At 46.3% G+C, this 26,010-nt stretch overlaps 1 protein-coding gene across 1 annotated transcript in view; it reads right to left on the reverse strand.

Moving 5' to 3' along the window:
• Positions 1-26,010, reverse strand: part of CLIP2 (CAP-Gly domain containing linker protein 2) — an 82,152-nt gene that overhangs the window by 4,308 nt on the left and 51,834 nt on the right. Inside the window, exons 5-15 of the mRNA XM_050908906.1 lie at positions 22,668-22,881; positions 21,484-21,681; positions 20,216-20,319; positions 17,731-17,791; positions 10,679-11,623; positions 7,996-8,053; positions 6,179-6,262; positions 5,586-5,742; positions 4,911-5,070; positions 4,129-4,314; positions 599-661 (exon numbers count right to left, since the gene is read on the reverse strand). Coding sequence (XP_050764863.1) covers positions 599-661; positions 4,129-4,314; positions 4,911-5,070; positions 5,586-5,742; positions 6,179-6,262; positions 7,996-8,053; positions 10,679-11,623; positions 17,731-17,791; positions 20,216-20,319; positions 21,484-21,681; positions 22,668-22,881 — 2,230 coding nt within the window. The remainder of the gene's footprint in view (positions 1-598; positions 662-4,128; positions 4,315-4,910; positions 5,071-5,585; positions 5,743-6,178; positions 6,263-7,995; positions 8,054-10,678; positions 11,624-17,730; positions 17,792-20,215; positions 20,320-21,483; positions 21,682-22,667; positions 22,882-26,010) is intronic.

Consider the following 26,010-nt stretch of genomic DNA (forward strand, 5'->3'; position numbering starts at 1 on the left):
GCAAGCACAGAGGTCTTTTTACAGAAGAGGGAACTGGGGCACGGAGTGGAATGCCACCAGGCCTGCCATGTCCTGACCCGCTGCTCTGCCCAGTAAGTCACATTGCCTCTTCCTCAGGCTGGCCATCCTGCCTGTGAGGAGATGAAGTCTGAGGCTACAGGTCTTGCCCTACATGAAAACTGTGGGAGACCAGGACAGCATGTCCCACAAATGCCACCCACGTAAAGGGGACGGCAGAGATCTGAAACCGAGTAGGTTCTAGCTGGGGCTGCCAGGAGAAGAGTCATACAGGCACTGACCCAGGAGACTGAGGGGAAACTCCCTTCCCACTGCTTCTCCCAGAGCAAGCACCCACTGCACCTCAGTGTGCATCTCACTAGCACCTTCCTGATGGCTTCAAGTGGTTTTAATGGTAAGGTGAGGTTCCCACCATGCCTGGGAACTGGAGTTGTGCAAAGCCCTTTGCTTTCACTGTGGGAATGACACAGTCAAGCTTTGCTGGCAGAACTGCCTCCATCCAAGAGCTGTCCCCAGCACAGCAGGCAAGAAATCACATGAAGCAGTCTCTGTTTTAAACAACATTCTGCTTATAACTTACCTCTTGCTTGTGGGATTTATCCTGCTGGTGAATCCCGTTAGCAGACCCAGAATTTCCAACAGTCTGCAATGGAGAACGGACAATGCTTATTGAAGAGGGACACAGAGCCTAGTGGTTTTGCCTACAAGCACTGAAGTCTGGCAAGACTGCCATCTCCTTCCTTAGCAGCCCACTCCACACAGGGAAAGGAGAATGCAAAAATCCCACCCCACTTTTGGTCCTGCCCTCTGCACCCTGGCTCAATCCCCACATGCTGGATTGCATCCTTCCCAGCTACAAAACATCCCCCGAGTTCCTTACGGATACAGACCTGCTCTTCACTTCTGACTCTTAAATCCCAATAATAAACCCTCAGCCAAGGGCAGCGTTAGCTGCAAAACACGGCACAGCGAACATCCCAGCAGTGAAAAGGACATTTGCCATTCCCCATTTCCCATCTCTGGGGACAAGTCTGGCAGCCAGGACAGACTGTTCTATCTTTAGAAAGCACAAGAACTTTTAAACATTTATAATGTTTCTTTAGCAGGGATAATATGGAGCCCTTCAGCTTCAAAATGACAGTACAACCGGCACAAACAAGAGAAGAAAGCTGCAGCCTGAAGTCACAGCACGCCAGATGTCAGTTGCTTGGGTCTTGGTAATCAGATTCACAGTTGTTGGTGAATTGCTGATGGCAGCAAAACCAGACATTATGGGGAGACAAGACTGCAAGGTTTAAAACCCATCATTAGAGGAGTCCTAGCTACCCAGCTTCCATTCTTACCATGACCATGAAGGTGCATAATCAACCCTACGGGACAGAGGTTTAGTTTGAGCAGGAAAAACAGGCAGAGATTCAAACTGAGCTCTGCTTTGAGAGCCTGAACTGTTTGCTAGGCAGTGAATCCTACCTGGATGGATGGCAAGAAGAATGCTGCTGTAGTGACACAGCCTTAGAGTCTGCACCCACTACCACAGGTGATTCAGGCCTTGCACAAGGCAACATATCCTACCCTGGCTGCGGCACACCCGATCTGTGCACTGAGCAGCTATCAGATACCAGGAATTAGGTTTGAAATTTGGTCTCAGTACATGGTCACGATAATGAACAAAGTGGTACAATTCGCTTGAAATTAAATAAAAAAAGGTCCCAGAGCAATCACTGCAAATTCTCCGAGAAAAGGCCCAAGTGCCAAATCCTTGTCATTTCCTGCAAAGCTGTGAGACCAGGGTCTCCCAAGGCACGGAGAAGGCAACGATCCTCTTCCTCTATTACAGGACAAATACTTTGCAGCTGCAGGCATGGAAACAGCAAGGCAGCAATTACTCAACAATGAGACGAAGACACGGTGCCATTATGCTCCCCCAGCTCCTGCACCCCCTTGCCTAACAGCAAGGCCAGCCATGCCCATCAAGGACTGCAGAGCGCGGCGGCTGACTCAGCCTGCAAAGGGAGAGCAGCAGCAGCAGCAGCAGCAGCAGCAGCTTGTGGTAATTTGAGATTTCCTTCTTGAGCGTGCTGCGAAGTGAAGGCTTTACAGACAAAGGGAGAGCGATGCCAAGGCAGATCCCTGGGCAACAGCTGCTGCTGTCAGAGAGGAGACGGGAGGTCAGAAGGCAGTGCAGAATGGGTTACAGCGGAAACGTGGCTTCTGGGGAAGAACCATCAATTGCCTAACTATTGCACCAGGATCTCTTTAGGCCAGCAATGTCCTCAGGCTCAGCCTGAAAGCCCCTGGTTAACAACTCCCCTTCGTAAGGGGAAGGATGAACAGATATCATACTGAAATGCGGGAGCTTTGATCCAGACTTCCTTGTAACTAGGCACTTTAAAAGTCTGACATCAATAGAAGTCTGAAGCCTAGCTTCCCGCAATAATCCTCCGTCTGTCTCTTAGTACCATGGTTTGCAGTTGAAGGCATAATACTATCTTGTTGTATCTCTAAGATTTCTTAAGCATGAAAGTATCAAAGTAATACCAGGGATAGATTAGCTGACCTCATAAGGTCCATTCCAACTTTCTTTATGTAAGATTAATTATTTCTTCCCCAACTGTAGAAAATAACTACCACCTGCACCACCTCTGGAGACAGGAATGTGAAAGGGAAGATTTCCTTTTCTCAAGGGACGTAGCATTAAAGCAAATGGAGAATAACTTTCCCCACCCCTCCCATAGCTTCCAACAGATGAGGTTGTCATGATGCATTTTCATTTGACACATAGCAATTACAGCAGAAGCTAAAGTCACTCTGGAGGTACTGACAGGATTATAGTATGTCTTGGACTGCCACAAACTTGTCATCATGACTACAGCTGTCCTGTCTGGTGCTGGCAGACGGCTGCTGCCACTGCACTGCGGGATATAGAGAGACTTGTCTGCAACCCACAGATGCTCAGCTGAGCCAGCAGAGCTTTCAGGGCTGCAATTTTTACCATGCACCATCCTCCTGACTGCCTCCCTGCAAGCACCACTGCAATGCAAACAGCCATTTGGTGTATCTGCAAACTGTGCAGAAGACAGCATCATGGGAGGAGAAGACCTGATACCCCCCAGATTACCTACCACAACATATCTGCACCTGCATCAGGGAAAACAAGCTCTCTGCCCATTCTCCGTGTCTAGTGGCTTGTTCTGTACTATCCTAAGGTGTCTGCTTGAATGTGAATTGTAGCTCATTACTGCAAGAGAAAGACATTTTTCAGCTAAGAATTTAAATGAGCAAGTACAAGAGGAGCACTGGTGCATCTGGGCTCTGAAAGTCATGACCTGGTTGCAGACACAAGAGAAAATACAGCTAGAAGAGCAATAAAGGACATGAAGCACAAAGCTTGGCACAAGGGGCAGGTCACTTCGCAGGAGGAATCAGTCAGGGCTTAGACACCACAGGTATGAGATGGAAAAAGCCAAATGTGGAGAGTCAAGTTATTTGCAGCCTTCAATTTCACAAAGAAGGATGCAAGACAAACAACAGAAACAATTTTGCTTTTGTCAGAAGAAACAAAGGGAGACTAGAGGAAGTTGGGAAGAGAAGACAGTAACTGGAACGGGAACATTCATGGTCCACCAGCAAACCCAGATCAGACACAGAAATGCCTCCAGGAGCTGGTAAGAGAAATGGAAAACATTTTCGCAGAGTCGCCTCCAAAGTTTCTGCTTATGGACTGCAAGGAAATAAACCTCTCGAAGAACAGGGATGGCAGAAACCCTCAGCTTTCATATTATAAAGTGCCTGTAGCACAAGGATATGCAGCCACACATCATTGTACACATACAGAACAGTTACTCACACTGCAACCTTCCCCAAAACACCACATTTAGCAACCATTCTTGCAGAGCACAAAAGGATCCGTAATTACCAACTAGCGAGGCTTTTCTTAGTTTTAAGCTACCTCTGACAGAGCAAAGCCTTGCCAGGCTGTTCCCAGCAGAGAGAAAGGGACCCAGCTGACCGCATCACCCCCCACAGCACGGGGCAAGATCCCAGGAGATTGCTCAAGACAGATGACCGCTGAGGGCTGAGTGACCCGGGAAATGATTGCCGATGCTCTACCTGTGTTTTCTCGGAGGAGAGCCTCATCGCTTCCATGAGCTTCTCCATCTGGTGGCCCTGCTCCAGCGCATTGCGCAGCACATCCTCCGTGCTGACGAGCCGGTGCTGCAGCCGGATCACTTCCGACTCTGACGAGGGGTCGATCAGGGAGTATCGCCGCTGATCCGTTACTGATTTTTCCTTGTCCTTATACAGCAAAGGGAAAATAGGAGCATGTTAGATTAAAACCAATAACTACAGAAACTAAGCAAAGTAGAAATCCACAGTAACTCATATAACCGTGTTCCGATTTCAACAGTAGATGGGGTCAGAGCACAACTCTGAAGGCAATCGTATCAAGTGCATCCAGCAGCAGCTCCAATTTGTTCCCAGCAGAGTTCAAATAAATTATTCACATTTCAACCACTGGAGGACACTGAAGTACACAGGAATTAGAGGACACTGCTTTTTCCTAGATCAGAGAACGTGTAAAACAACGTGGGGTAGCTGACCGACCTTCAGTTTCTCCCACAAATTTTAGCCCTATTTAGCCAAGGATCTAAAACCTGTGGGAACAGAAAAACACTGGAGAAGGACATACGGACACTTTTGCTGCTTAATGAGGTGCTGCTAAGCCAGGCCACAGCTCACAGGCGCTGTCCGAGAAGTTCCCATCAGATGCTCAGTAGCACAAAAGCAAGCATGAAGACTTGGAGCAAGGATGAAGGGCTAGGACCCCCCCCGAGCAGCACAGAGCCCTCCAGCCCCCAGGCCAAGGCCAGGAGGGGTTTTGATGCCCTCACCAGCATGACCAGTTTCTCTCGCAGCCCCTTGATGTCATCTTTGAGCTTCTGTTCCTTCAGCCGCCACTCAGCTTTGTGCACTTCCCGGCTTAGGTCCCGCTCTGGCCCAGGTGAGTGCCGGTTTGCCTCCAGTAACAACGCTCTCAGCTCGTTCAGGCTCCTGGAAGAAGTAGCATGAAAAGGTGAAGACATTTCCAGAGCCCACGGACCACTGGAGTCCTGCTGTGCTCCCTCCCACCTTGGCTACAGATCCAAAGAAAGGCCAGTGAGCAAACCTGACCCAACTCCCACCAGTTCAGGGGCTTCAGATCTCCTGTCCTCCCCACTGTGCCAGCTTTAAAGAGACTGGGACCTGCACAGGGCACCGTACTTCAGAGCAGGGCAGCAGCCAGCTTAGCTGGCTTGTAGATGACTTCATTCAGCATCTACATGGGCACTGAGCTGTCTTGCAGCTCCTGGCAAGCAGTGAAAGGGCAGTCTCTTTGATAATTCACAGCCCCTAATTTTAACTAAATTCCCACATGAGCATCTCTAAAGAACAGGAAAGCTGGGGGCTGGACTTCAACAATTCAAGCTCTAGATTTCTTTTGGTGGTAAATTACAGCACCCTGAACGAACACGAACACACACAGAGCCCCCCCTCTCCAGCTCCGTCCTTCAGATCTGCAGACTGACCTTTCCTTCTTGAGTAGCTCCTGGCTAATCAGGACCAGTTGCCCTGAAGCATCGTGTGTTTTCTTGGTCAAGGCTTCCAGTTCACCTTCCAGCCTCTTCTTTTCTTTTAACACCGAATCGGCCTTCTTTTCTGCTGTTTTGCATTTATTTTCCAAAGCTACGAGAAGCAGAGGATACAGGGGGAAGAAAGGTCACTTAGTCCTCTACTTACATCCCTGCTTTTTGCCTTTTCCCAATTCTCACTCCTAACAGCACAGACCTGGTTAGCTCTGGATCTGGCCCTGGCCCTATTTAAGGGGAGATCTCGGAAACAACACACCCAGCTCCATTTACTTCTGCCTCTTTCAGCTTTTGACATTCAATGAGCCCAAAACCTCCCTCACAGGATACAAATAACTTCTGCAGTGTTTGTGTTCAACTGAAGAGAGACTGAAACTCCTGAACAAATTTTTACCAACAATACCCACTAAAAGACAGGCAGTGTCATGTTTTACACCAGTCCACTTCAGCACCTGGACCCTTGTTCAACACCAGTACAGAAGACAAGCAGGGAAACATCTAGTTCCCACCAGCACTGGATTAGGGAAACTTACCACTTACTTGGGCCCTTAGAGTTTCAGTCTGGGACACCAGTGATGACACCTCCTTGTCTCTTTTACTCAGCTTGTCTTGGAGGTCTGTGGGAGAATGAAAAGACAAGACAAAGATTAGAAGCTTGGAAAATGCTTTGTGCAAATCAGGAAGGCATTGAGCGTATGGCACGGGTTAGGGTGCGACAGGGGCACGGTGGTGGTACCCTTCATCGGCAGAGAAGCAGCAGGAGACAGGTAACGGGTGTTCCTCACTGCATCTCACCACCACCCAGGCATTAGGAGGCAGGACACGCAGCTGGGAAGCCACCTCGGACAGGTTTAAGAAAGCAACCACAAGGTGGGGGGAGGAGGAAAGGAAATAAAACATTAATAAAAACCACAGAAAGGAACTTTCAGCACATTTCTTTGTGTTACCTCCTACACTGGAAGGCAGAGACAGTTTTAAAAGACATGTTTTCTGGAACTGATGCATTTCCACAGTCAGAGCTGTAGATCTGAAGTATGATGCTTCTGTGGCTCAAGTCTGAACTGGTTGTTTTTAGTACATGTATATATGGCTTCTTCAGCGTGGAAACAACACGCACATGGACTGAGTGGCCATTTTAAGAGCAGTGGCTGCTGGACCTAGTTATGCTCTGCCCTCGCTAGGCAAGAATTACCTGTCAATCAGCACACAATTTGGTATAGCATACATGTAATCCTGTACCTGCAAAGACAGTGATGAGGCCGACTGACAGCGCCTAGCTAGCATTGAGGGCAGATGGAAATATGACCTCTGTCTGAATCCACAAACAGCTGGAGGGACACTCAAACTAAACAAAGTTTCTATTAAGTGAAGTTTAAGCCAGTAAAAGTCCCCAGTAACCTCCGTTTAGGTTGCTACATCCTCAGCAGGACTTTAACAAGGGGTTTGCAGAGAACAGACTCTTTAGAGGTGAATAATTGAGAAAAAGCTATGCTACCATAAGCCAAATGTCATTTGAAAAGAGAAGTGACAAGTTAGTTCTTTAGAGATCACCTTTGCGATCTATGCTGATAACGTTTTCTGCTAAAAAAAACCAACCCAAAGGAAGAATGAAGAAATATGAGTCTCCTGGGAATGAGCAAGGGAAGACGTGATCTGGAAGCACCTTACCTGTCTTGGAACAGCCCTGAATCCTTCACAGATACCCAAAAGCATATGCCACGCACAGCGACGTGGTAGGACATCGCTCCTAACAGAGACCATCTGGGCCATCCAGCTCTAATCTTGCCAGGTCTGCTGTTGCTCAGACTAGGGGTTACAGCTTACCCTCTTTGTGAGGAAGGCTGAGTGCGATTCAGTTTCAAAGCTACTTTATACAAATTTTCTGAGTGCACAAATTCTACGTTTTGTTAAAAGGATGGATTTGATTTATAGTGAGCTTAATAAAAAAAAGTAACTCCCATTATTTTAAGCCAGTCACATTAATATCTACCATTAGCAGTCCTCTCCTATGAACAAATTACATTTAATGTCTGGATTTTACCTACTGTAAAAATCAGTGATGGGATGGAAGCGCGCCCATTTCCCCAGATCTGTCTCCAACCTGCACCATCTGCATGGTGAATGTGTAACACAAATAAAAACATCCACCTCTGCATATGCTCAGCCAGATTAGAAGAAAAAAAAAAAAAAAGCCAGACAACAAATGCCACCCAGCAAAATCTGAGAGATGAAATGGCTTCCTAAGCCCCTTCCACATAGCCGTCCCTGCAAGAGCAGAAAGTTAGAGGAAGGGAAGACACATAAGTCACTAGAACAGGGTGTTCCAAGAAAAAACAATAAAATTTCATACCTTCCATAGTCTGCTTCATCTTTATCTTTTCTTCTGAAATATCATTAGTTTCAATCATCTGAAATAAATGTAAAATATGAGATGTAAAACAGCCCTTTACCCAAAGATTCAAAGCAAAGTTAACAACCACAAAGCCCCATCCAAAGCAGGAGTGTGTCCGGTACCCAAGTTACGATGTTTTACATCCTTCCTGAGAGGGAAACAAAGGCTTTTGAGGAGTCACTTCTACAGTTGGGTACTTCTGAAGGCTAACTGGTACCATCTGAGAGTGCCCACACACAACAGGCAGCTGAGCACAACAGCGAGATTCACCCAGGAGGGAAAAGAGATCAGGCTTTCCCCACAAGCTCCGGTCCCAGCTTTCACACACTGAGGGTTTGCGCAGAGTGACGGAAGAGCTGCTCTCCTTCAGACCAGTCTCCTGTAGTTAATCACAGCAAATATTCAGGTGCAAATGCTCTTTAGCATTCAGCTTGAGACCTATCAGACAACAAGTTCCTCAACTTCTGAAGAATCTAACTGCCCAAAGTTATAAAACCAGTAATAAAACATTGATAAAATAATAATTATTAGAGAATGAATAAATTAATGAAAATAACAAAAAGCAAATGCTGGTCCATATAGAGGATTCTGCCTTTTCCCCATCCTCTTTTGTCTATACTGCAATGAAAAGCCAGAGACCGCAGACCTCACGGCCAAGCTTTCCATTGCAGAGCCACAATGCAGCCCTTCAAGCCTCTTCACGTTCAGAAGCCGTTGGTGGGATCTCAGCACATGCCCCAGATCAAGCAGTTGCTGTGGCCACCATCACCGAAAGCCCCGACGTCAGTCCCCGAGAGCTCGAGTGGGCTGCAGGATACGTCTAGCAGAAGCAGGAGCACACCCAAAGGGGAAATACGCGGCCTGATGTACTTTTGGTACGGAAAAGCTATTTAACTGCTCTTTGGAAGTGCAGCTGTGGTTCTAACTGGAAGGTCTAGGAAAGACGGTCAGAAGACATTTGTTTGTTTAAAATATTTGGATAGTTAATACTGCAGTCACGTTAAATTAGCTAAGACATTTAAAAATAGAATTTGCCCTGTGATACTCAAAGGCCTTCACCCATGCATTTCTTCCCACATTTTCCTTATTTTAATCGACACATAGTTAAAATAATTTTGAGACTCCCTGGTTCTAATCTGATATCAATATTCCCCAGAGCCCTCTCATTTATCTAAAGGGCCCTGGAACAAGCCTCCAGCTTCTGCTTTTACATTCATTCCTGTTTGAATATTGGCTATAGCGTGACATGTTGTAATAACAACCCCCTTTTCCCAGGGCCCTGGCTGTACTTATTGTTCACAACTGTCTTTACTAGATGAAACATGTTGAGCAATCCTTGAAACACCATTAATGCTGTAGATTCATGCTTGGGCTTTTGCCTCTCCTGTCCAGTTCAGTGTGCCTTTTTGCAGGCATGAAGCTCTGACTTGGCCAACAGTAATTCATGGGCTTGACTTTGCTACCTAGAGGTGCAACCGATTTCAATGGGGCTGTTCATGCTGGCAAATTAAACATAGGGATTGTATTCACTTCATTGGCACCTCAGTCTTGAACAGTGACTACATGGCCAGCGATAGATTTCAAATAAGTATTGTTAAAACATGCACATTTCATGGCGTATTTTCATTTTCTGCATCCCCCCAGGGACAAGTAGTAAGTTGGGTTTTTGCTCATTTCTCATGCAAAATCCAAACACAAATAAGGGTCCAGCCTAGAGCCATGAGCAGCAATCTCCCCCCCTCACTCTAGTGCAAAGCCAGCCACGTGCCCCTGTGCCATGCACAAAGGCAGGATGGCATCCTGTGGCAAATAGTAAAAAAAAAAATAAGGATGACTTAAAAAGACACAAAGGCCACAGAAAATTGACCTCTTCATATTATTACTGCTCTTATTCTAGCCTTCCCTGGGAGGCTCAGGACTTGTATTCAATCAGGCATTTTATTTCCCCAGCCTGGTGCCATCCTGACCCTTACTAGCAGCTCCTCCACTATAATCCTAATCCTCAAAGTCAACGTTTCCCTGCGTTTCCCGTACATGCTGCGAAGCCTCCCCACTGCCTCTGCCGCGTTGCTGGCACATACCTCCCACCCAGCCCCATCAGCTCAGCCACCTAACTGAGGCTCTCAAACCATGCTCCACGTGCTGAGCAAGCTACGTGCTCTATCTCAGCATGGGCAATGACCCTTCTTGCACCCTGTCCTCCACCTACCCCTAAAGGGCCTTGCTCAACAATACACTAAGGCTGCTGCAGCTCCTCGGAGGACAACAGCCGTATTGTAGAAATGATGCTTTTTCAGCTAAGAACGCTGCTTGCTCAGGATGAGAGCCCACCCCTGACAAACCACAATAGCCCTGTTCTGCTGCCACAGGACTCGTGCCTTCAAGCCCAGATGTGGCCCACTTGCTTCTCTTGACTCTTATTTCTTCTAATTGTGCCACTGTACTGGCTTTCAAGCGTGGGAAGACACCTTCAGCATAGAGATGCAGTGCACAAAAAGCACTATCAATGGAAGGTAAAAACATCCAGATACTTTGAGGCATAAAAGCCTCGGAAAACTGCACAAAGCAGCAGCTGAGGGCTGCTCCTAGGAAGGGTTACTAACAGTGATGATAAACAAGCAAAACGACCTGGAAGTCATACATTTGCATGCTGAGAAGGATGCAGGGCCTCCATGGACTGCAGCTTGTTCTCTAAGACAAGCACTTTTTCCTGCAATCTGTGGATCTCCTGTTTGCTCTGGGCTTCTGTTTTCTGTAATGTTTCATAGTCCAACATCTTCTTCTCAGCCAAAGAAATCTGCTCTTTCAAGAAAGCTATCGCTTGTGTCTGATCTTTATATTCACCATGAAGTTTCTCCAGTTCATGCACCCTCAGCTCAGCATCTCGACACTTGTCCTTCATATCTTGGAGCTCAAGAAGGTGCTGATTGCTTTTGGTTTCTAGTTGCATTTTCCAGTTGCTGTTGCTTTTTTCCACTTCATCCACAGCCTCCTGCAACTTCAGTTTGAGACTCTCTTTCTCCTTCATATGAACAGCCGTCTCAATGTCATGCTTTGCTTTCAGGTTCTCCAACTCAAGCTGGTGCTCCATCTTTATACTCTCCACCACTGCCTTCAGTTCCACGATCTCCTTGTGCTGGGTGTCGGGGCCTGTGTTCAATGTGGCTTTCAGGTCCTCCAGAGACTTCTGGTGGTCAGAAGCTAACGTGTCCAACTTGGACTTCCAGTTGTCCATGAGCCCCATGTTCTCGTTAGTGGCTTGCTGAACTTTATGCTTTAGGTCAACGATTTCCTGCGAGTACTTCTCATTGACAGATTTCAGCTTCTCCATCTCCTGCTGGTACTTCTTTAATGTCTTCTCGTACTTCTCCTTTAGCTGGCTGCTCTCCTTCTGATGCTCCTTGTTGGCAGACAGCAGTTGATCTCGTAGACGAAGAGCCTCTGACTGCAAGCCAAGACTATGCTCAGGGGTCTCTGCTTGGTGAGAGCTCCTGAGGCACTGCCGAAGCTCATCCACCTCGCTGCGCCTGAGGCTCAGCTCCTCCTCCAGCTGCAGGATTCTGGACTTCTCTGCTACCGTGGTTAACTGCAACATGACAGAGAAGACAAAGTCAGTCCCCACCTCTCATTGCTGCATCCTTCCTTTTAGTAAGTGCGCTCCAGTGGAAGTAAATCCAAAGTACATTAGTCAAAGTTCAAACAAACAGGAAAAGACTACCCAGCACCCTCCAATCTGAGTACAGTTTTGCACCAGGGTAACCATCACTGATAACTCTAACAGTAATGTCTTTGTGCCAATTGCAATTTATTTTTTCTAACATGAACCTCTCGTTTTCCATAGAAGAACACACATCTTTGCAACAACCCTTGAAATTCGCTAGAGAGCAACAGTGGTTTATGAAAAATAATGTCCTGAAAGGGCATTAGATTTCCAGACTAGGCATCTTGCCAGACGATGCACAGAGGAAATGTGACTGCACACGCAGGAATATCACAAGCATTGAAACCAGCATTAAACATATCATGTTTCCTTTATTGCTCAGCAATCCTCAGCCTACAGACCTCCCTTCTGCATCGTAATTTGTTTACCCTGGTGTAAAAAGGAAAAGGGATTTCTACACATGAGTACTTGTTAGAGTTTATTAGCAAAGTAAAAATAACGTAGAAGGCTCGAGGATGCAAGACAATAAATCTGGCTATGGTTAACATTGAGCATAAGGGCTATGGATCAATGTCTTACCATCTGAATGTAACCTAACAGGGCTGAACTACCTGCTAGTCACAGGGAGTTCAGGGTGCTGCAGCTACGGATGGAGAAGAAGAGATTCGACTAGATGAAATATTAGAAAAAGGCAGAAGAAACAAGGAAACCAAGCCAAAACACAAGCGATCAATTCCGTTCCATTTCAATTGCCATTTCCCCCACTAACCAGCAGCCCAGGAGGCTGGGTGTTTTTTATTTTAGATGGGCACAGGGGCGTTCAAACCATTAGGCCCTTTTGGAGAACCTCACGTTTGTGTTTTCTACAGCTTTAAAATCCATTGGTGAGAAGCAAGCTCACTGTTGCAAGTTTGCCGCTTCCCACACCACACCAGCATGAAAAAGCCCTTTCCACATCTGGCTGCTTTTAGGGTCGGGTGCGCTGTTCATCTGGGCAGCCTGTCCTGTTGCAGGCATGGCCAAGGATCAGAGCTGGTCCACCTGCACTCACCAGTATCTTCCATTTCAGATGGCAGCTCCCACAACTGGAGGGGGGACAAAGGGAATGCTGATTGCAATGTTATTTCCTACTACAGCCCGGGGGAGCCTCAAGGCAGGATGAATTGTGCAGGGTGCAGATATTATTCGGGCATGTTAATTGAAAGATGAATTGTGAAGAGCTCATGTGTCAAATGGTGGCATGGGGCAAAGAAGCAAACTCAATCTGAGAAACAAGTCCCCACACAAGAAGCAAAGCTAGAAATTATATCGTACTACCATTTCCAGGAGAGAGAGCAAATAAAAACCAAACGAAAAAATCAGGGAAGCCTAAATTCAAGCCAAAATCAATCAACCCCACAAAAACCAAAAGAAAGAAACCCAAAGCAAGGCGTCATGAGCATCAACGCAGGGGGCAAGCGCGCTGTTCTGCAGGCAGGGCAAGTGGGGGTCGATTACCCTGGTGTCCTCTAATTCTCTGAGGAGTTTTTCAGCCTGTGCCTTCTCAAACAGCAGGCTCTGCTCGAGCTCCCGTATTCGGGCATGCTCCAACTGCGTCTGAGTCTGGTCACACATAGGGAAAAAAGAACAGTGGAGATGGGAAAAGGGGAAGGGAGAGAGAGAGGAAAGAGAAGGCTGCAACATCATCTTCAGTGTACAAGACAAGGAAAGGCAGTTCACAACAGGAGGAGAATAAAGATCCAAACAAGCAGGAAAAATCCAACCAAACAGAAAATGGTCACTACAGGATTTTACATGGTACTCGTAGTGGCTATTCACAAGGAAATGGAATCTGTGATGGGAAAACATCCCTCTGCATTAGAAAGCTGCGTCAGTGTTTTCCTGCATCAAGACTATACTGAAGACACTTCCTAAAAAGCAAAGCTCCCACCGCTGCAGACCACCAGTACAAGACCCTTGCACCACATAAGAGAATGCAAAGACCTTGCAATGATTCTCCACATCTCTCCTCAAGAAGAATCACAAGGTAAACTAAAAAGAGTTGGAAGTTCCCATCCTCTTTTTGCTTCGGAGACAGCTTGAACCCTGCACTAAGTGGAAAAAAAAAAAGCAGGTCATACTGTACATAGCATGTTGCTAAAACCAAGAATACACTGCACTGAAAGCAAATCAGAGAAATTTAGATACCAAACTGCTATATAAATCAGTGCTTCAGGTTTGAACAGGGCTGCTATGAATTTCGAAGTGATTTTTGCACACTAAAACTCTAATAGCCTTGTACACAAGAAAACAGAACTATTTTTTTGGTTTTGTTTTTGCTTTTTTGCTTTTTTAGACAGATGATTAAACTAAGCACAAGAAGTTTATGTAACCTGCCCCAATCCAGGAGCACTGACTCAGAGCATTGCTTCAGTGCCCTTCACTTTTAAAGCAGAAGTACTATACAGCTGCACTTGGTGGCAAACCTCAGGACTCCACAACGACCACTGTAATATCATGTAAAATTTCCCATAAATAAAAGAGGAGAGGAGACATGGCAAAATGCATGCAGACTCTGGCCTTCACATTTTTTTAGCTTACAAAACCAACATTTTCCTTTTAATTAAACTGGACCTACCAAAAAGCAAACAAACCTGATCAGAACCATTTTTTTAACCCCCATTTCTGCCCTTCATTTTCCATATAATTATTTGATTCCCTCTCTTCCTATTGGAACCAATTTTAAGGATTTCTGCCCTTTCCTACAATAAAGCAAGTTTTGGTCAGTTGTGTACAAACAATGGAAACTGAAGTTTGTAAAAATCCATATTTTCTCTTATGGCTTGAAAGGTACCATTATACATGTATTCATAGATGGTCAAGATCTCAACTGCCAGATATATTCAGACTACTCCATATTTTATGTGGTCTATTTGACCCCTGAAGGAGGAAAAAAAGATGTGGTCTCAAGAGCCCAAACATTATCAAAACCCCCAAATAATATCACTTAAGTGCAAAAGTTGGCTGAATGCATCCTGATAAGAAAAATAAAGAAATTTAATTTTGTACTGAGTGGCTTCTCCTGCTCTCTGCAAAGCTCCACATCTCAAGATGGAACTCCAGGCTTGATTTATATTACAGGGATAATTATTCCATTGATACCAATGGATTTTCCTCAATTTACACTAGCTCAAAATCCCCAAGTGAAACTTCAGCAACACAAACTTTTGAAATTACTTTAACTGGTGGCAGCACATCAGATATCACCTGAAGATCCTGACCTACTACAAAACTAATCTCTGAATCTCCCAAAGAGACTCTCTCAAGACTCCTGAGGCTGACACTCAAGTTCCCAGCCAAGCTATCTCAGTTCCACCTGATATTCTTGCTCAGTATCTACCAATCCTGCTATTTTCCAAGTCTGGAAAAACACATGAAAACACAGGAGAAAAATAATCGGGAAGAAAGCTAGATTGACTGTTTTACCGTCCTTAAATTTTAGATGCACATCTAGTACTGTATTATTTCTTATTTTATGCAAATTGGTTTGCACAGCCAGTATGACTCAGAGCCTCAAATCCGAAGTTTTCCTACACTTTGAGGAGGTTCAGATCTGAATTTCAGACTTACTTCTAGCTATTAGCCTTAAATTACTATTCATAAATTACACACTGACTTCCCACTGGTGTTCAAGGCATGATGCAGGTTCCAGGAGATGAGCATGAGACAGTTCCTTGAAGAGGTTAATAATTCCTATAAACCATGGTGTCCCACCATGAAAAGCCTTCCTTAAAAGGTTTTGTTTTCCTGCAATTGCTTTTCACCTTCTAAAGCACTATAGCATCAGCATTGCCAACGAGGATCAAAAATGGGTTGAATTCATAACTACATTTCTAGGCTAAACCTGCAGCTCCGTCTTTATCAAAAGTCCAAAAACTTGATCCATATCTCCAGGCTTCAGACACATTGATTTCTTTGGCCAAAGAGCTTCTAGGGATGCTGCCTGCCATACTCAACACCTGAGAGTCTTAGATTTGTTCAAAACCTACATGCTATTGTGAGAAATACCAGGGGACTTAGCCTAGCCTTCAGCAGAAACCCTAGATCCAGGGACCACAGAGGAGATAATCTTTTCTTACCATCATGTCTGTTACTGGCTGTTAAGTACAAGATAAACATTCTCCTCTGAGTACTCAGAAGAGGGCTGCTGGCGTAAGAGGACTACAAGACCAGAGGAGGGGAGACAACTGTCACTGGGTTTTGCTTTTGGTATCTGGGTGGTTAGTTCAGCTCTAGCTAGGGATGCGAAGGGCTGTGCTAGCAGCCACTGGTTGACCTTGTTGTGATTTTACATGAAGAATATCGGGAGCAACCATTTCCCAGGAAACACACTGCACCATGAAGGAGCACTTATCCCCCTGATTTCCAATAGGAGATTTTTTTCTTTAAGTGAATTACTTTCTTCTGGAAATCCAAATGTCTCTACAACAAAGCAGGAAGGTGAGAATTAACTCCAGCGTGTCAATCATTCAGTCTGAGCATCCAAATTAGACAGGACAGGATGTAAAAACGGACCACAGCCAAGCCCTCTGTCAATGCCTGTGCTGTCACTGGTGTTGGACTCAGGGGGAACATCCCAGTTCTCTGGATCACAGGAAACCAAGCTGCTCCATGACTTTCCTAAGAAATTATTTGTTCTTCTGTACAGACAAACATGGAAGTGAGGACAGGACCCTGGCAGCCTGCAAGAAGCTTGGCCACATCCCCATTGCAAAGCAACTCCTTCCCAGCCCAAATGAAAATCAGATCTATTCTCAGTTTGGGACCTGCAGTCATAGGAGCACTTATGTTACAGCAGCTTACCATCTTGCTAAAACGTGGTGGCTTTTTAAAAAATATATCTAAATATACCTGCTAGCTAGCCCTGGTCCCATTGCCATTATTACACAGCCAGGCTTAAACACTTAAAGCTTACACAGGGACAATTCGCTGCTCTCAAAGGGAGTGAGGGATGGATCAACCACCCTTCTCTAAAGCACTGGGAGAAACCTATCGTCTAAGCCCAGGAATCAACAGAAACCTGATTTTGCACCCACACACTATGCAGAAACTGCACTTGCTGTCTTTTAGCAAAGCTCTGCTATCAGTGCATTGCTGATTTATACCCTGTCAAACACATTACTCTGCTTCAGCTTCTGGATAAAGAGGAGAGGTTTATACCAAGAGGGTCAAAGCCATAGCAACATACTCCATTGCTGAGTTTTCCCATTTTCCCGGGCTTTTATTGATATGACTGACAGTGAAGCACAGGAGCAGGTCCCTTGACATTTCTGGCTGTTATTAACCTAGCACTCTAGCTAAAGATAAGGGAAAGTCCCTTGATTTACACGTGTAGAGCACAGCCTTGCTTTCACAGAAATATTCTCCTTTTTCCACCCCCCCCGCACAGAAAAGCCTCCAACTCAAGGGCAAGCTCCCGACACCACTTCCAGTTTGCACAATATTCACTGCAACAGCATTGCTCTGAGCAACAGCCCTTCCAAATGAAGGGGTATCCTAGTGTCAAACGCCCCGCTCGTGGGCAGAGGACTCCACATGAGGATACCGCAGGTCAAACGATACACGGCATTTTGGCTGGAATAGAATAGCATCTGACTGGGAGACTGTGCGTGCCCATTAGCTGCTAATAGCAGGACACTGCAGGGACAGCGACTGAGCAGTCAATTCATTTCCACAGTGGAAAAACATATGTTGAAATGCATTCAGATACAGTCAGATATTAACACGGCTTGGCAACTCGTGGCGACATTTAAAGCCAGGCTGGCTGCATGTGATTAATTCTAGGCAGCTCCTAGCATTATTAGTCATTGGGCAACACACCAAAGAACAATCTTGACAGTTTATACCATGGTGTTCACAGCAGGTCCAAAGCCATCAGTAAAGATAAAGTATTGTTCATAGTTGAGCAAAAGGTGGCAGAAATTACTGAAGTGAGGCCCCACATGCAACTTCAGGTTTTGACCCCACATTTTGGTAAGGGTCTTAGGAATTACCTCCAGATCCCCCTTCGTAATGGATTCTTCCTCCACACGGAACTGCAAGTCCTCCACTTTCCTTGGGAGGGGAAAAGACACAAAGAACAATCAGTAACACCCAGAGCAGCACCCCTTTTCTACGCAGCCATTGCACATAGGCCTCCCCTGCACAATCAAAGTCTGAGAGGGGACTGATACAGACAACCTTTGTATACAAACAGCTCAGCAGAAGCTAAACAGCAAGACCCACGGAGCAAGACAGTTAATAAGCAAGCTTTCCCCACAGCAAACATTTGCCTTCTTGCAAGGTACACACACACACAGACATGCTGTTTCTGCTGCACCACCTCTCAGCAAGCACAACTACTGTTCACTGGCACTGGGATCCTGAAAACATGAAAACCACAACCAGGTTTCACTGGTTTACTTAAACCTTGTTATCCTGCAGCCGAGCACTAGGCGATTCCTGTGCCAAGTGCACAGGGTCCATACAAAATATTCCAAGGGAATCAGAGCCTCTGCCTCCTTAGCAGAGGGTGGGCAATGCTTAATGTTTCCACAACATGGAAATGGTGAGCTACCCTGGCAGAAAAGCCTTCAGCAGAGATTGTACAGGCCAGTCATGCATGCATGCATACAAAACTACATGCACAAACACAGATATGCCTAGGACTCTTTTACAAAGTCTGAAGAGAAAATCCAGTAACGATACAAAATAATTCCATTTTCTGCTAAACTCAGATTTGTTCGCATAACTGATTAAAAAAAAAGGCAATAATGAGGATGTTGAGCTGGTAGCCAGATGTAAGGACCCTGATTCCGTTACAGATAAAAATAGCTGTGAGTGTACATATCTAACTTCATAAACAAGCTTCCTTGTCTAAACCTCCTCTAATTAGAGGAGGCATCTGTTGATATTTAGGAAAGAACTCAGCTGTCTTGGGTTAAAGGGCCTCCTGGAGCTGGGAAAGTGAGCTGCCTACCAGGAGAACGGGGAGACTTGTGCACGAAAGAACAATTCGTCCTCAGGAGGGGCATCATTCAATTGAAATCAACGCTGTTTTCAGTTACTTAATACACAGAAATGTCTTTCTATTCCCACTGAAGAGTTTAATTATATATATGGAGCAATTGGACTCCAAGAATGACAAGCAGATCTTCACTCTTACCCAGAGAGGAAATGTATGCATCATCATATATACATAGATGGGGCCTCTGGGATGTGGGGAGACGATGAATCACACTACAGTAAGGCTGTGCTCCAGTTTGACTTCCCTTCCTCAGAAGGAATGTCCTTAAGATCAGCACATCACAAATAGAGGGGAAAGAAGTGGTCTTTAGCAAAGCCAGGTTGTACGGAAAGGTTAGGGGTCTGGGATGGCTCAACCTGCACAGTCCTGTTTATTGTCCAGTACTGTTATTTTATACTGTAGCCTTAGCCAAGAACATCTGAAGGCAAGGCTTTGTCACTGTCCACATCCTTGCTATGAGTTAACCCCACCTTTACTGAGTAATTCCATTTTACACAGTGACACGCCTGCGTTTGGTCAGGTTATCAAATCTCAGAGTAACTGATATTACTGGAGCCCTTTGTTCCTTCAGGCAAATAATGCTGCTTCTCCCTGCTTTGTGTCGGGAACTGAACAACAGGGAAGATGGCTGAAAACCCTCAATAACTTCACTGCCACATCTGGCCTTCTCCTGGCAGCGGTAGATCAACTGTTGGCCACCATTGTATTGTCAGTGCAACATCTGCCACAGTCAAATGCTCTAGGACATGCAAGCAGCCTGTCAAATATTTATCAGGGTCATCACAGAAGTGCCAGCACTTAGAGTCCTAAGCAGGAATGGAAGCTGACGGTGTCTTTTTTTCTTAAAAAGTGCTACATGCATTTGGCAGGAAAGTGTGTCAAATCATGAAACTCCTTTTGGCAACAAAACAGAGCTGCCCCTATCCCAAGTATGAGCTGTCCTGGCTGGCTGTTTGTCTTCTGCCTTTCAGTTGCATTGCAACAGCGGGGCAGGTTCAGCTGAGCATATTCAAAAAATCCGAGACTGCTCACATCACAAAGATTAGCTCACTGCAACCCCATCGAACGAATACAGCATCAAGTCTCCTCTAAGAGCCATAAGACTTAGGAACATAAAAGACCAATTGGAAATACTTCGCTGTTCAGTTGTGATTAGCAAGCAGTTTGTCAGCAAACGGGGGCAGTCGCAGTACTGCATGCCCAACCCTAGACAAGAGTCACATCAGATGTGCAACTGCAGCAAAATTGTTCTAAACTTCCCGTTACCTGAAGCAGCACATCCCTTCCCTACATGCAGGCAGACCACAGTGGCCAGGAGAGTAAAACACAGCATATTTGAAGTACTGGAAGACATCCAAAGATGACTTCCCAGTCACTTTCCTCTCCTTAGATCCAATGAATGATGTTCTCAGGTAAGAGCCTCATCTCCCCCATGACTTCACCTCCTCCACACCCATCCACTCCTGCTTTACCTCTTCTCCTCTTCCAGCTGGTTCAACAGCTCAATCTTCTCCTTCTGCATCCCATCCACCAAGGCTCGTGCTCGCTGGAGGTTTCCTTCTGCCTCCGTGACGTACTGCAGCAAAAAAAGAGCCCGAGTCACAAAAGTTAACAATGTTTGAAGTACAGAGTTGTTTAAAAAAGGATCAGAACAAGGGAACAGAAGGTTTTGATGATCAGAGGATGCTATGGCAAGAAGGCAAATTCTCCAGAGAGCCCAGTATGTAGGTATCAAAAAGAAAAAAAATTGCTCAATCTCCAGCAGCTGTAAATTTGATCCATGCTTCAGTGCCTCTCTGACTTGAACCCTTTGGAGAATCCAGCTCTGATTAAGAGCTAAGAATTTGAAGCCTGAACAGTTTTGAAAATCTGGTCTGAGGTTACCGGGTGCAATTCAGCCCTGGTCATGAAGCAAGAGAGACATTTCAGACTTGCGTTAATTAATTTGTTACTGGTAATTACTGGAAAATACTATACACAAGGAAGATGTCAGCTTGCAGTTGATTTGCCAATTTCTCCTGCATTTCTGACAGGCAGGTGTGGCCCACCACACAAAGACATACAGTGCCGTCCATGCTCCCTAGTAGCTGACTGGGGTTTATAAACATGAGCAAAGAATTTAGGGCAACAGCAGTCATTGAAGAGCCACATATTGATGAACAGCACAAACACAACTCCTCTCTTTAAGCATTCAAGTGCATAAAATATCATTTGTACAAATGATTGTGCAAAAAAAAAAAAGCTAATATGATCAGCCTGTTTTCCTTACAGATCTCTTGACTTTATTAATGTGATAAAAACATCCTCTCTGGCAGGAAAGCAGTGACATATGAACTGAGCTGATGTTCTCAGCAGTGTCTGACAGCATCAAAAAACCACTGCAATGCAGTCACAGCCAAGGCCAGATTGGGTGGCTAAGGGGAACAAGTTTGCCCTCCACTTGCATTTCAGCATTCAAATGTATTGATCCACCAGACAGAAGCTATCTACTGTCTTTTTTCCTGGCACAGCCCTTTTTCTGCTCCTGGCTCGGGGCAGGGAGAGCACACGTGACACTGGCAGGAGTGGGGAAAGGGCCTCAGCTTAAGCCACCGTGCAGGAAGCTGTCTCCACATAAAAGGCAGGAATTCAGAGCCCAGGTTTGACATCAGGAAGCTATACAGGGGTAACATTATGATCTGAAACTTTCAGAGGATGCCAGATATGTGAGTGCTAGTGATAAAGCCGTATCACCTCCTACCTGCTCGTGTTGGGCCTTCATGATGGCAATCTCTTTCTCCACCTCACAGATGTGGCTGGTGGCTTTGGCAACCTCAGCCCGCTCCAGGTCACGCTCTGCCAGTAGCTGTTCGATGTGCTGCTGCTTCTCCTTCAGTGCCTCCTGGAGAGCTGTGGTGCCAGAGATTTTTCGGGCATATCGAGAGGAGGTCTCTGTCAGCTGGAAAAAGAGTTGAAAAGAGACAGGGGTAAAGCTATGTCCTTCCCAGTCTAGAATAGCTTGAAGTCCCCTGTTAAACCTGGAATGCAGCTCACCTACTGATCATTTATTAGGCTGTAGAGAGCTGCAGTTCCAGCTCTGGACCCTACAGGTGGCGTTAACAAGTCCGCAAAACATCTGGACACTGCTCACAAGCTCAATAGCTCTTCTACACTGCAGTGAAAGGACCATTTCCCAGAGGACAGGACGTGGGGTGGAAACTGGGTCAGGAAAGGTTATCATGTATCGTATCATCTGCCTTCCTGAATACATTTTATTGATGACCTGCACTGGTGCAGTCCCAAACAGTGAGCTCAGCTGGGAGGACTGATCTCAAGTGGAGACTGGTATGGGCTTTTCGGATCCACTCCCAGTAATGGATACTGCACCCTCATCCCCAGCCAAGATAACTGCAGGTGCTATGCAGCACACACTACGGCAGAGTCAGAGCTTTTAATAATATTGCTGCCTGCTCTGGTGTCTGCCTTCTTGAGTACCTGCCAAAGCACAAGGCACATGATCCAGGACAGCATCACCCCTCCACAGTAAAATGCAATCATTGTAGGAGCTTTTGCATAGCTGTTCAATACAGCAGTACACTGCTACACGGCCACGCGGGACAAGAAGCAACGGCATTTTTCAGCAGGGATCCTATATAAAACCTGCTCTTGACAGTGGAGCTGAGATTTGTCCCATTGCAAATAGCAGTTCAGGCTCTTTAGTGGTCACAATTGCTCCGTGTTTGTTACGACTCTCGTGTCCATGGAGGGAGTCCTGTTTGTAAGGTGGGTAACAGTATCCCACACTCCACTCCCCTCACCTCATTGACAGTGAAGGAGCAGCTGCCCCAGTGCAGCTGCTGAAACAAAACCCCAACCCTCCCGCTTTGCAGAGCTGGGTCACAGAAGCAGACCGAGGCTGCACAGTCTGCAGAAAGAGCCACTTACCAACCCGCTGCGGCTGGGCCTGCCCCCAACAGACGATGCCACTGAGCTGACGGAGCTGATGGAGGAGCTGCTGGGGCTGTGGGTTAAGGCAGACACTCCCATGGCCATTCGTTTGCTCTTCTTTGCCTTGGCAGGGCTGGTTGATGGGAACCCGATCCGGATCACCTTGTGGATGGGAGCAAAGAGGCCAAACTTGGGAGGGCACTGAAAATACCTGTAATACAGGGGATGCAGCAAGTCAGAAGCGGTCGAGCATCCATCTCACCCAAGCCTTGCAGAATGGCATTGCTAAGCAATACGCAACCCCGGCCCTCAGCTCATTTCTTGGTGCTTTGCTGTGACGTTGTTTCCTGCGTGCAAGCGAAAGATTATTCTTCTTTCCTGCCACTTAGAGTAGTGGCAATCTCCATGTTTTCACTTGTGGTGCTTAAGCAGGGAAACCCAAGATAATTGCCACGCACTGGTTGCTGCGCACTTTGATGAGATGCCAGTAAAGACCCATCTGGTAGCCTGGATAGCACAAAGATCCCAGTACATAAACACAGTGAAAGCACATGCACGCCTTCCTTACAAACCAACCTTCCCAACACACCAACCTTCCCAAAACCTGCGTGTGTTCTTGACCCTGCTTTGCAAGAAAGTCACGTAGCAAAGCGTGTTGAATAAAAAGATCTGAATCACACAGCTCTGTATAAGTGTTCTATAGGGTAAAAATCTTTCTTTCCAAAACAGAAGGGGAAAATGGCTGCTCCTAACCTTGAAACTAAAAATACCATTAGAGCAAACTCCAGTGTGCGCCATCTCCTCTGGGTGGCAGAGAAAGAGAAACTGGTTCCCATGCAAACAAACTTAGAAAGAAGCAAGCATAAAAAAGGGAGGATCAGATAATTACAGTGCAAGCTGTCTTCCACAATTGCAGTGAGTCCGATGATTAGGTCTCTCTGGAGCCCTCTTTCAGAATACAAATGAGCCAAAACCCACAGTGTCAAACCTTGGAAACCCCTTCAGAGCTTGGGCCGACCAGCTCAAGCCAGGGTTTATCTGTTGCTGGCCAGCTGCACTGGAGCAAGTAAAACCAGATCACTGCCAGCCGTCGCATCCCCTTGTTTCAAGGGAGTAGCCAACACAGAAAACCATCTCCTTTAGGAGTTCTTTCTCACAGGCTTCGTCTCAAGGCTAGGACTAAATACTGGGCCATATAATAGTCTGTCCTATGTTAACATAAAAAACAGGTCCTAATGAATAAATGACACAAATCCAGCTTTGCTAGCACAAGTCCTCTCTCTCCAGATGCGAGCAGCTGCTTCCCCAATTCCCTTTTATTTTTAAGTGCTGGCAGCCACACGGCTGTGTCACAGGCAGACCTCTGTGTGCTTGGGAGGCCGGTGAACAGCCTGATCTCCAGCCAGATGAGAAAGTGATTCATTTTCAAACATCTGCTCAAGCCCAATTTTTTCTATAACAATCGTTAAAAAAACCCTCTACAACCCAAAATCACTTAGCCTCCTCTGCTTGCTGCCAACACAGGCCCTTGGGTTTGGAAAATCAGCCATACCGCAGGCTGACCTCGCTGCAGAACAGGGACCCAAGGAAGCAAATCAGTCTGACCTCTTGCAAACCAGCCAAAGCCCTGCTCAGCATCATATTCTCAAACTGCAGTAGGCACAGGCGGACCAACAGCATGGCATAGCCCCTTCCACAGGTCTATCTGGTCTAAGCAAAGACTGGTACTTGTGGCTGTACAACAATGCCAAAGGCTAAGTCCCTCAAAAGCCCCCTGACAGCTCTTAGCAAGTCCAAACTTGCATCACTATGTCTGCTCATTTTCTTTTAGTCCAGACTGGAAGTGGTTGCAATTAACTTTTATAGTTCAGAAGCAGGAATTGGGTCCAGAACACTTGGCAGGAAAAAAAAAAAATCTGCTTGAAAACCAAGAGCTACTCTCACTGAGTGCTAAGGAGCTCTATACTCACATGACAGAAAAGAAACAGGGAAGAAAAGTGGTGTTGTGATGGCAATGCAAACTGCAGGTGGGAAACAGCACAGGAAATTTTGAAATAGATTAAAAAAATCTTCAGTGTCCAAGGCTGACATGTTTCAGACTATGCAAAAGCAAAGGTATGAGCAGTTTAGTAGGCATAGGAGCAGAGGCAGAGAAGGAAGAACAGTAAAATAAGCAGGTAAAGGTTAATATACCAGAGATTAGTAAGTGGAACTTGCTTGGCTTTGTGGATAAGAAACCAAAAAAACCACACCAGCACCTTTCTAGCCTCCTGTGCAGACAGGAAAGCAGCTGCAGCAAACCTCAGCATCTCAGCAGCACCCATCCGATGTACGGAGTGGGGCTCACCACTTTGATATCCTGTCCTCTCGGGCACCGCTACTGAACCACAGCCTGCAGGCAGCCTCCACCAGAGAGCCGCAAGGTGCTCGGGAAACCCCGGCCCTTCAACCTTCCCTTGATGCGCATCCAGACCTGGAGCCCCTTCCTGAACCTGCAGGAAAATCAGAGCGACCTCTGAATTTCAGCCAATTCACCGCCAACTCATCTGGGGTTGCCCATGGCAGCAAAGATGGTTACAACGTCCTTTGCTCGCTCGTTTGCCCACACGTTGCCTCTCCTACTGCCACCCGCCTCCACTGTCTCAGAGTCAGCTCTTTGGACTCAATTCTCCTTTTGTAGCAGACTGCTACTGCGGCAGCAAGCGCTGGTCTCGGGCAGCCAGGCCAAGGATGCTCACTAGATGGCAACAACCACCAAAGCAGAGAGACTCCAGAGTCCTGGACGGTCTCCGCCCAGACTGATTCTGGCAGGACAAGCTCAGGGCAGTACCAGGAATCCCGTGTGGCCATGGCAAACATGGGGAAGACTGGCTGAGGGGTGCCTGCATGCACCAAGGGAGTCGGTTTTACTATGTTGGCTTCTCCTCCAAAACACTGCTGTTGAAATCAGCACATGCTATAAGAAAATCAGCAGGTTGGATGAAGGCTCAAAGGACAAACAGGGCAATGCTGCAAATCTGCAGCCAGATCCTTGGTGGACAGAGTGCCCTTCAGCTGGAGAGGCCATGTGTACTACTGCTGTATCGGCTAGCATCCATTACTGCTAGATCATCTGCAAAATCAGCCTGGATGCAAGGGGCAGGGATGCCTTATAGACTTCCCTCAATCTCCCCTGTTTAATCCAAGCCTCTTAATTCACTCCTGCTCCCCGATCCCTGCTGTGGAGCTCAATTTTTCCTGCTCTTGATAAAGAGTGAAGCAAAGGAGAAGCCTTGCAGACAGGGCACATACCGTAACAACCTCAGCCAAGATGTAGCAGTTTCAGAAGACAGAGTACTTC

This window comes from Gymnogyps californianus, chromosome 20 (genome assembly GCF_018139145.2).
Source record: "Gymnogyps californianus isolate 813 chromosome 20, ASM1813914v2, whole genome shotgun sequence".
Classification (NCBI taxonomy): domain Eukaryota; kingdom Metazoa; phylum Chordata; class Aves; order Accipitriformes; family Cathartidae; genus Gymnogyps; species Gymnogyps californianus.